The following is a 12,676-nucleotide window of genomic DNA, read 5'->3' on the forward strand; positions in this document are numbered from 1 at the left end:
ATCCTAAAACATGTCTTTATAATAGTTATAACTATTGACCTTCCGTGTTGTCTATAGTTAGCAAACCACTCCATTTTCAAAAACAAATTTATAAAATACTAAAGAATATTTATTCACTGAAAATTTTGTAAAATGTTATTCTATAAATTGAAAAATACTGCATCCATATAAATATTTGATCATATATTTAAACCTATTTTTCTTGAAAAATAATGGGAATTTCACAACACATCTATATTCAATTTCCGATCAGTTTGATAACTGCAGCTACGCATAAAGAAATTGAAAACATTTACTACGTTCATAGCGTTTAATATGACGTTTTAGAAAAAAAATATAACAAATGTATTTTATACGTATAACGTATGATTATATGAGTATTATGCATGATATATTATATCAAGTAGGTACATAAATAAATACTAAATAGCTCAGTCACTGAGTTCAACAAAAAAAAAAAATGGTTCAATAGTTTGAAATGATTTATATTTTCATATACATTATATTACACTTACATGGAACGAAAATACTTCACAAGTGAGAATGAATACTTGATAAATTATTACTGGCCACTTAGGTTAATTTTGTACACGAGTTACGCGTAATACACTTGGTGAGGGCCGCGGGGTTATCAGTGGTTTTGTCATATCGACTTGCATATAATCTCGCAACAGTGAAATGATTATATTTTTTATAGTGACAATTTTCAAACCTCATTTGACGCTAACCTTGATATATAGAAATATTGAATGCCTGATTTTTTTTAATATACTCAAGTATACATTGTGCAAATTGCTTTATGCAAAATATTGACAATTTTAAGCAATACAAATATATCCAATTGAATAAAATGGGCCGAAGAATATTCCAGATAGTTTAAAAACTAGAACAATATAACAGAAGAAATATGCAACATTAAATACAATAATTACTTATAGATTTATATTATAATATAACACATTGATCTACGATATTTCTAGACAAAATATCAACAATTTGGAATCCTTAGCCCTAGTCAAATTTTAGAAAATACATACTTGTCTTGTCACTAGAATTTTTATAGTAAACCTGTTTTGTTTTGAGCTTTTGAACAAAACTAGTATTTGAATATTTAAATAAATAATAATGCTACCTAGTCCATTAGGTTGTTGATTCGTTAATTTTAGTATTATATGAACTTTCATCAAGTTAATAACTAAAAAATTGGAAGTTTTTTTTAATAATCTGTTTTTTTTTTTGGTACCAAACCTCTTTCAAACGTACCAATTGTATAGTTGCATTCTTTCAGTTTTATTTGTTTGTTTTTAATACGATTTATTTTTTATTTAGCTTAAAGTTCGGAGCTATCTTCTTACTACTATCCTAGAGGTTGCTAATATTCTCTTATTGAGTATTGTATAATTACCACTTACTCCCTAGGTCAACATGTAATAACTATTTTATTATTCGCAAATAGTGGACTTCACCATTCGAGTTATGTTTGTACATAGTGTGATATAAATTTAATACAGTTCATCGTTATATACCTTTTTCTAAAAAGATTGTTTTATGGACATATTTTGCTTAACCAACTGATGCGTTAATCGAGGAATTGTTTTCATATAATTATATAATACTAATATTCCCATGGTATCCATGTTCTAATTTTTTTTTCATCGTTTCTGCAATTATAATTCAAATAATTAAGTTTTTTTATATGATCATGTGTCTATAAATTGTTGTTATTTAATGAAATCATAGATCTTGCGTACTTAAGTTTTATTGTACCTCACTTCAGGTGTACGGTTTTTATTTTATGCTATAGCGACGTGGTGAAGCCAATGCTGCGAAGTGTGTATCACGTATCCAGTGATGAGTCTTTCAAACAAAAAAGACTTTCCAGACAAATAAAGGTTGCAAAAATAGTGTAACCATAATACTATTACAACAACCAAGGTCACTAGAAAATGGTTTATATTATCAATTTATAAATTATAATTCAAATTAAAAAAGTTATACAAAATAAAAACTACTTATAATTACTTAACGTTCAGTTCCCTAAAATTGAATAAAGTCGAGAAAGATATCATTTATATTAGATTATCAAACATAATAAATTTATGTTTCTTATGTGGTACGATAAAAGAATAATATTATGCATCCACGAAAGTAATGTAGCCGAATTGCCTATCTAAAACGCCGTTTGATCATAATACTATTGTTAAAAATGCAAACAATATTATGACGTAGTTGCTTAAAGAAAATTAGGCCTAGTTGTGGTATCCAATGTTTAAACGAAAAGTTTTTAACAACATAAATTTTGTTGGGAGGGAGGCCCACCAGTGTAGAAACCCTCTGACTTGGGGATGGGGAGGGGAGGGGGGAGAGAAATTAAAAACGATACATTTTCATATACGTATTTTTTTCATTATGGAATAGTAAACAATAACTTTACAACAGTAACTCGAATACAATTACGTATACGACTTGTAACTACATATATGGGAGGTTGGTGTCTCATGACTTTTTTTTATTAGTTAGCCACAGTATCAATAATAAAAATAAAGATTTTTTATTCATTAATTTGAAAATAACAAATATTGGAAATTCAATTTCAAAATGATTTCCATTACTTGAAAAAAAATAGTATAGGTTTGTAGATTATAGGTATTATAAAATGTAATTATTTTTTAGATAACAAAAATATTATATCAAAGTTGCAAATAAATTGTACTCAAACATTTAAAAATATTATTGCAGATTATATCATGCTACTTATAGGATTATTTATACCTGTATAATATATAATATATAATATTATATTATTAAACCTATTGCAAAGTTCTATCTATATAATTAATAATCGGCTTATACAATAAACAATAAATCTTGACAAATTGTCTCTAAGTCTGTATGAGTAATATTATGTGGTCTATTTTTTTTTATCTTGTAGATATTAAATTAATTGCGCATGAAGTATTCGAGTATCCGAGATATTCTGTCTTAAGTAGCAAATATTAACAAATATAATATATTTCATATTCATGATCACATATTTTGATAAATGTAATCGAAACTAAAATCTAACTAAGTATTAAGACAGTGTATTGAGTTTGATAGGCCAATTATAATCATTGTTTGAAGCTCTTCATACATTTTACTTGACGTCGACAATCTTATTATATTTTATGTAAAAAAATTAGGTTTATTTTTAGATTTCTAAATTATTGTTTTAGATTTTAAATTATAAAAATAATGACATTTTAAATCAATAATAAAAGGTTTTCATCGTAAAACCAACTGTAGATTTTTTTTATTTCAATTTTATTCTCCATCTGAAATAATTCTTGCCAAACACAAATATTATTTATTCTATTATTATTTCTCTGAGGCTGTTTACTCTTTCATGTTTGTTCTGATACAAACTTTAAAAACATTTAAATGCATCACGTCAACATTCATTGATTTTATTTTATTTTTTATTAATTTTTTATATAGAAAATTGTGATGTTATAATGTAAAGTTTTTTAATTTATTATTGATAAATTTATGGAAAAAATATCATAGCATGGGTAAAAATTAAAGTTAAAAATTATAAATAATCTAATGTTGTAAAATTATTTAAACGGTGGCAGTTTATTCGTATCCTTTTAATAATTCACACTTCACAAATATTAAAATTTTGTTTTTGAAATGTGCAATTTTTTTTTTTACGTAACCTAAAAATCAACGTACGTCACTTATTTATTATAAAATTAACAAATCGTTTTTAATTTCAAAATGTTTACTGGTTATTAATTTCAGCATATTTTAATGAATACTAAACTAAACATGACTTAAAATGCGTGATATGGTTACTGAAAATTTGCATTATATCACAACATGTTTATATACTAAAAAATTGATTCACTATAATATTGTTACCATCATTATTTATTTAATAATATGCAATTTGAGGGAATATCGCGTTAGAGCAATAAAATAAATTATCAAATAAACCAGACGAATGTAAAGTAATATTTCATCAAACATTGAACGATAATTTTTAGAAGTATAATAATATTGAGTTATGAGTGGGAGAGTGCCAAATGCAAAGTTTTCAAGTATTGATGGGTAGGGAGAGGCACTTTCAATTCCATCCTCTCATGGTGGCTCTGTCTCTGATAACATTGTTTCACACTAAAGTGTGAAAATAAGTTATGAACCTCCGAATGACAAGCAAGGTAATTAGGAAATGTTTTAGAGTTCATGAGTTATTAAGATACAGAAAGTGACAATACATTATGCAGGTATACTATATATTTAAAGGCATACTTACTATTGAATTCTCACATGTATTCATAGTTTATTTTATCTCGTTTGATATTCAAAGTTACATCAAGTTTAATTTAATACCACAGAGTGATTGATATCAGAACGTCAAAGCATTTTGTTATTTATTTATTTCTTACGTTATCCCAGAACCAGTGAGTTAAAAACCTATAAATTCACTTGGTAAAATATAACACTGGGTTTCGGTTAACTAAATCAATTAATATTTTAAAATACTTAAAATACTTTTACTAATAAAATTATATTAATATTGTCTTATACTATAAAGGATTAATAAAAGGTATTGACGGTATAGTATTTAAAGTAATTTGTGCGATGTTATTGATTCTATTAATATTTATACTGTTTATTAAATATAAGTAAAATGTATTACAATAACTTCAAGTAATTTTAAATTAATAAATTGGATAAAATTAATGTTAGTTATAGTTTTTATGGTGACATTATTTTTTGGTAATGTTTAATTGTTGACAAAGATAAAATGTCGTTTTTTTATTGGCGTTTCGAATTTATTGTAATAGAAAATAATATAATGATAAAAAAAGATACTTCCCCTGTAGTTGCTTGATAAAGTGTAGATATTTTGTATCAACATAAATTAAAATTTATTATATTTGATATTTTCGTGATAAACATTTTATTAAAAACTTTGTTAAACACAATTTAGAAGTTTCGGAAAGATAAAGAAATCACTATGGACTGTATTATTTTAAAGTCTAAACGTTTGATATTTATTAATAAGTCATCGGAAAAATAATGTTAAGTTTCTACTTGATTTGTAATTATTAACTAGATTATTAGTTAGAACTTAGCAGATAATGAAGTAAGATAATAAATATTTTTCGTTTGAAATATAGTATGTTGTTTGCATAGAATTGTTCCTTGTCGGTGATCGTTTATAATACAAACCAAACATGAATGAGTATAACCAAAGTTAAAATATACTGACATTTCGTAATAAATATAATAACTATTAACTATTAATAAGATACATTGTTTATTAGTGTAGAACTTTATTTTAATCATGTATACATTATTATTTTGGAATGAATTTATATGAAATTAAAATACAAATATACATACAAACTACGGACTACACATTAACTGATTTAATTGGTTCATAGTAAGTTAAAGCGCGTGACACTGAAGACTATAATTCTAAAATCTAAAAAACCATTAAGCCAGGATTTTTATCGATAACAGTATGCATTTTTTTATTTATATTTGTATTTTCTCAAGTTGTAATTTTATGCGTTATATAATTATAATACTCTGATATAAAATTTAATTTTGAATAATATTTTGAGTTTTTCCAATCGTAATTAAAGTTTCTTATCATTATGTATTTTCAAATAATTTCTAGTATTTTTGTTAAGTGCTTACAATAATATTACAATAATATACGTATAAATACAATGAAATTCAGAAAAATGTTTCAAAATATTCACAAATTAGTGAAATATGTAAAATAAAATGGAAAAAATAATTCAAATTTTAAACATTTATTAGCATACTTTAAATATCATATTATAATAAAAAATACCTATGCATTTACATAATATAATTCCGTCCCCTAGGAATAATATTTGAGAGCCGATAATATATATATATATATATATATATATATATATATATATATATGGACATTGTGGACAGTAGAAGAGTATAAAATACTACATAGATAATAATAGTTTGGTAGCTTGGAGCTGCAATCAGACACGCAACGTGACTGATAGTAAGTAATGTCCGCTGACACTATAGTTCCCAGATGAGTGACCACCCGGGTTCATAATAGCAAAAATCGTGCCACACATGCACGTGTTGCTTGCCCACCGTTTCAACCGTAACAACCTTACCGTACCATAATCCCTACAATAGCTAATGCCATAGTTGCTGGGCTCGAGTTCAATAATAAAAATAAAATAATAGTCTAAGGCATCAATTTAAGACGTGATATCTTTGAATTTCGGATGTTTCAGCTATATATAATATATCAAAAATATCAAACAAATCTACTACAATGATAGTACAACATTAAGAGTAACCATTATTATTCCATGTCCGCAATGATCTATATTAAAATTATATTTTCATAATGTTAGTTTATCAACAGTTTTAATTTTTTAATTTTTCATATACAATTTAAAATAATTTTCAGTAGTTATAGGTACTCATTTTTATAATAATTATCACTAATTATTGAAAATGAAGTGTTGGTTGTTATTGTTTAAACTTTAAAGTCAATACTATAGTATAATTGTACACTGTTAGCTTGAAAAAAAGTGACTTAATAAAAATCAACTGTAAATATAAAAATAAACAAGGATAAAATAATGTATCTTGCTGTTTACTGTGATAAAATCAAATTAGTTATCAACTTTATTGTATCAAATTAAACGGTGTAATATCACAGTATAAAAGCAATGAATAAATTTAAATTTTCTATCCTACAGTTTCAGAATGATATTAGTTTTAACACACTTACTAAAACATTTTGCATTTTACTAATAAAAAAATATATGTATTTTTTTCAAATGAGCTTAATAAATTATAGTAGAGTACCTATATAAGGTTGTAAACAATACTGGTAATTCATCGCTAAGTTAGTAGGTAGGTACTATTGGTTATTATTTTTGACAATATTAATGTATCACATCATATGAACCTCCTTTGGACACATTTTTGTGTTCAATGATTTAATGATTTCTAATAGGATTGTGCAAAATGTATAGGTATACGTAATATAATATATAGATTTGTATTCATTTATTTTTATGATTCAGCGAAGGACAATAAATTTCAAGTATAATATTGTCCAAGATTTCTGCCTATGTGCATTATAATTATATGAATATAATTTATATACAACCGGTCTATTAGTATACATTTCGTGGTATCAATAATTGAAGTGTACCGTTCTACGTCAAATGCGTTGGTTATTTATTTTTGTGCATTATAGAATGACAATGACAACACAATTTATTGTAATAAGCTAATAAATACGATGTATTAGTTCTATATTAATTTATGTACCTAATGCTAATGCTACATTTCAAAAAGGTTAATTATCCGCTTAATAAGTCACAATACACTTAACAGTCCGTTTAACCCGAATGCCACGTGATTGGTCGATTAAATTTAAATCAACTTAAATCTTTCAGACTTTTATGTAAAATCTTACATTTAAAACAAATACATTTGAAGGGGGGTAGAGCGTAGCATGTTTTAAGGAGTAATATTTAGGAAATGTATATGACATTTACATTTGGTTTGTGTCAATGTCGTGAGTAGTAAATTAACATTCGTTATCGCTTAAATTTCGCATACGCACACACATATCATTGCGTCGCGGAAAATTAAATCTTTGTTAATTGTTTGCACAACTATAAAAACTACTAAACGCGGGAGGTAGTAAATTAAACATACATTCTGAAGTTCGATTGTAATTTCAAAAAAATGGTTGAATCAATAAGTTTCTAGACTAGGCTATTTAGGAATCACTTTTTCTATTTAAAATCTGACGTGCTCAAAATAAATAAAAATTAAATGCAATTATTTCATGAAATTTTAAAAATAATATCTTATTTTTAAGGTTTTTTAAAATTGAAAATAGCTAAATAGCTTAAATATTTTGTCAAAGAATTCATACACGCATTAAAAATTAAAATCGAATTTTGCAAATTATGTTTTATTTACAGCCGCTTATTGTTCTAAAACGTATGAGAAATACGTGTGCTGCGATCCCCTTTATATAATATTAGAAGAAAACCAAAAAAAATTATAAATTATCCCTGAGACAAGTGTTATTTTAATTTTATTATTTACAATGTAAATTTTTGTTTTCCTTTGACATTCTTACTAATATTTTATTATGTTTTGTTTATGTGTTCCACTGCTTAGTTTCGGAAAAAGAAATCAGACAATGGTAAGTACATTTTGTATTATTTATTTTAATTTTAATTTTATCTTTTATTACCATATCAGCTGAATAAATAAACCTTTATTTTTATAATTGAAAATATATGCAGAAAAGCTGTAAATATTGAAAGGAAAGTAATAGGTATATAAAATATATTTATAAGTCATATTTGAAATTAATTTCGCTCAAAATGTTATCTGGTATAGGCTTTTTATATGCCAAATATGCAGTCATTATAATTATCGTTTATAATAATGATCTGAATTGATTAACTACACTTACACTTTAAGTCAACAATTAATGTTCAATTGGATTATTAAAATAAATCGTGGTCGAGACGCTACCTACTGTTTTTTTGTATCACTGCTTAATATACCATTGATAATAAACATAGTTAGTTAAATATCAATGGCTTAAACCCAAAAAATTCAAAAATACACTCATCATTATCAATAATATCATAATGTCTTAATAAAATAGTTATCACGTGTTGTATTATCTTGCCTTGCGTAAGAAATGGGCGTTCTACTAACATCATTTCAAATAATTTATGTAACCATATTGTCACATTGTCACATATTATTTAAATGTTGATAATAGGTGAATTAATTCTGCTACTAAACTTAACAACATAGCCTATATTACACAGGGATGACATAAATTTGGTATATTGTGCGTGAATCATAGAGAAAAAAAATAGTACGCTAATAATCTCTAAATTAATAGTTCATAGGTATATAATTTAAATCATAAGTAGCATGCTAAGTACCTACTAGATATTTTTCCCCTGCAAAGAAAATTGAGGAATCATAGATGTGTTTTTAGGTATAGTGTGGTTGTAAAATATCTAGGAATATGTCACTTTTTGTTATGAATTCAATTAATTTTAATTTTGTTTTTATTGTTGATTTGCGTTTTTATGGCAATCAACATAGCGTTACGAAAATCGACCTCGCAAAAGTCGGGTAGAAAAAAAAATTAAACCCAGCCCGAAAACATCTCTATGTTAATCTAGTAGTATAACGTATATAGTATATCACGTATGTGCAATTGAATCTACACTGTCACAATTAATCGCCGTTCAACCAATACAACCGCAAATTTTAAGGCAACTAATAATTATTATGTATGTGTTCAAAGTGTAACCCTATAATTATAATATTAGTAGGTACTGCATAGTCAGAATGTCAAGTCGCCTGCAGGACCTTTTGAAGTCGGTATTATAAGAGTTGTAATCAGTTAGCGTTTATCTAAAATGTTTGTCAATAAATTTTATTTTAGTGGTTTCCAAGCTATTTTATTTTGCAGAACCTAAGCCTCTTCTTACAAACTTGTATCGCATTGAACAAGCATCGTTATTTATTTTACAATAATTATACAATCCTTTCGTAGAGTATCTACAGTATGTAAATAGGTATCATGATTTCATTTTGCGATTTTAATTTTTAATAATATTATTTTTGTTCATATGATTTTACATATTTTAGTGTATTTATAGAATTTTCATATTTTGTTGACTCAATAAAGCTCATACTAAATTAATAATATCTTCATTTTTAAGTTTATATGAGTATGATTTTTAATTTTAATAATATTCACATAGTGATCATTGAAAATGATATTTATCTGATAAATTAGCTTATATTTTATTTCAAGGTTCTTTTATATTTTTATATTATTACAAGGTAGTTATAAATTATTAAATAATATAATAATATAAAGTATTACAAGGTAGTTGGTAACCTGTTAATTGTTTAATTTTTTTACACCTTTTAAATTGTAAAACAGATTATTTTTTTTTTTTTTTTTATTTTTTTACATTTTTCCCTGTAATTTAATATTTAATGCTATAGCAACTGTTGTTTTGACTATCAAATCATAAATATAAATCTCATCAACTAATATTTTAGTTCTAGCAAAATTAAATATACTGTTTTATTATTCTGTATATCTGGGTTTGTTAACTAGTTGTGTGATAATAAATAATAATATAATAATTTAGAACAAAAATTAATTTTATATATTGATAAGGTTATGAAAAAAAACACATGCAAATGTACTGCGTTCGTGTCGTTTCTAATTTTACGTAATACGATAATAATTTTTTTTTGTGTGTTAAAGTATAATGTAATTTTATTAATCTCTACAAAAGTTTTTTAAAAAAACGTGTTTGGAATAGTGTGTACCATAAAACTCCAAAATCCGTAGAATGGTGCGTTTCTGGAATCACGATTAAGTGGATATTACCAATACATAGTTTCTGAGATTTTCCTGGATCCCTTAGGAATTGGGAGTACCTAGTACCTACCTACATTGGCTTATTTTGTTAATTTAATATTTCGAGGTTAACTACTTACTAACTTCTTAATCTTACTACATTATTGATAAACTTGTTTAATATTTTATATTTAGCTCATCATTCATAAACTTAATAATGTTTTGTTTTCGCTTTTAGAAAATACTGCGAAACTTTGTTTTACACACATGCAAGACGCAAGTAATCTTGTTTTTACGGTGTACGGTGTACCTACAAATCAGTTTGTTCAATTATAATTTTTAATAAACACAAATAATAAAAAATGATATATCTAATATCACTGTAATAGTTTACCTCAGAGAATAATTATTGATTTGAATAGAAATAGAAACTAAAAACTATTTGTCATTAATTAATTAATTTAATCGTATATCCCTTGAGTAGTTATTTCTTATTCATGATTCAAATTTGTAATAATGATAGGAGCTCTTATTCGTTATTCATGATTCAATTTATAATCAAAATAGTATTATTCTTCAATCTTCATATCTGTTTTAATTTTTATTCATTATTAAATGTATTTATTATATTTTAGTTGCTTTTTTAAAAATTTAATTTTTAAAATAAAATTGATTTTCTATGAAAAAAAAATATTTAATATTTAGGGACATTATGAAATTGTCAATTGGCTCTGTAGTTTTGTTTTTATGTTTTTTTAAATTTGGTAGAACACGATTCACGTAATCATAAATTTATAAAAACGTAATTACGTAATTTAGACCGATTTATTGACATGGTCTTGGACAGTTTTTTTTCTTCAGGTTTTCTTTTTAGATTTGTGAATATCTCACATAATGTTTAATAAAGGAATATTAATCTTTTTTTTTTGTAAACAATATATTGATTTTTATTAAATGTAATCATTCTTTAAAAATGAAATATGACTTTTAATTAAAATTATTCATTATTTTTGAGTACAATATTATTCATGGTTCAATACAATTTTTACTTAAGAATGAAATTATTCATGAATTTAAAAACTATATTTTTAACTATGAATAATTTACCTATCCCAACTATCCCAACTCTGGTAATATTTGTAATATATAGTTAATAGTTGTTACATATGTCATTTCTAATTCAAAGTTTGACTGGTCATCTGTTACTTCTATGATTTTTTTTAGTTTATAATACACTCAGGGAATATAAACATTGCTGATAACACGATATTTGAATATAGTAAACAATGTAAGCACGTTAAACAATTATAATTTTTTTCTGAATTCAACTGTATCTTTATTTAATTCTAATAATATACTATATACCTATACTATAATTTAGTATATACCCATTACAAATAATTCATTGATCAAATACATTATTTCAAAATTGTAATGTTCAATATACATGACCAGGGACTCTTTTAAATTAAACATACCTAATTGTTAAACCTTTCTATGGGTTGTAGACTATTAATTAGCTCTTTACTTCTGGTAAGTTTTCAAGTATAGTTATTTTAATTCAATACAAAATAATTCAGTTCATTTGTGCGTATTAGTATTTAATAAATACCTACATGTACTATGTTTCAAAACTTGATAGGTAACAACTAACGTCTAACAGTATGAACGAAATGAGATTGTATTTTATAAAAGTAGATAATATGTTATTTTGCTAAGGTTAGTTAAATTAACTATAATAATAAAATATCTACGGCTTATTCACATATTTAATCGGAACCTTTCAGCTGCAGAATATTTAGACTTTAGAGATACTAGGTCCGTGAATCGAAAAACTGCAAAGTGCGTCATAAAATGACCTTTATTGAATGTTCAAAGGATATAGTATCTAATAAAGTATTAAGGCTTACCTAAAAGCTATAGGTATATCTCAATTCCCAAGTTAAAAAGAGTTTTTTACTTATAGATAGACCGAATTATATATCACACTAAATATTTAATTGTTTATTGTGATTTTACGTAAGTACCTTCATGACAATTCATATTTTTAAATGATTTATTCGTATAATATTTTTATAATACTAAACTGAAGTATTAATTTTTTATAACATAAAATTGTCATTCGTTTTATTCAAACAACTGCAGCTAATTTTAAAAATGAGAATATAAATAAATTATTGTCTTTCAATACATATTTTGCAATACTCTGAAATAGCACAATATTTGGTT

General features: G+C 24.9%; 1 protein-coding gene across 1 annotated transcript in view; it reads left to right on the forward strand.

Annotated features, from left to right (window-relative positions):
* The window catches only part of LOC132943030 (frequenin-2), a 163,761-nt gene that overhangs the window by 16,875 nt on the left and 134,210 nt on the right, over nt 1-12,676 (forward strand). The window contains exon 3 of the mRNA XM_061011800.1: nt 8,212-8,236. Within this exon, the coding sequence (XP_060867783.1) occupies nt 8,212-8,236 (25 nt within the window). The remainder of the gene's footprint in view (nt 1-8,211; nt 8,237-12,676) is intronic.

This window comes from Metopolophium dirhodum, chromosome 4 (assembly GCF_019925205.1).
Source record: "Metopolophium dirhodum isolate CAU chromosome 4, ASM1992520v1, whole genome shotgun sequence".
NCBI lineage: Eukaryota > Metazoa > Arthropoda > Insecta > Hemiptera > Aphididae > Metopolophium > Metopolophium dirhodum.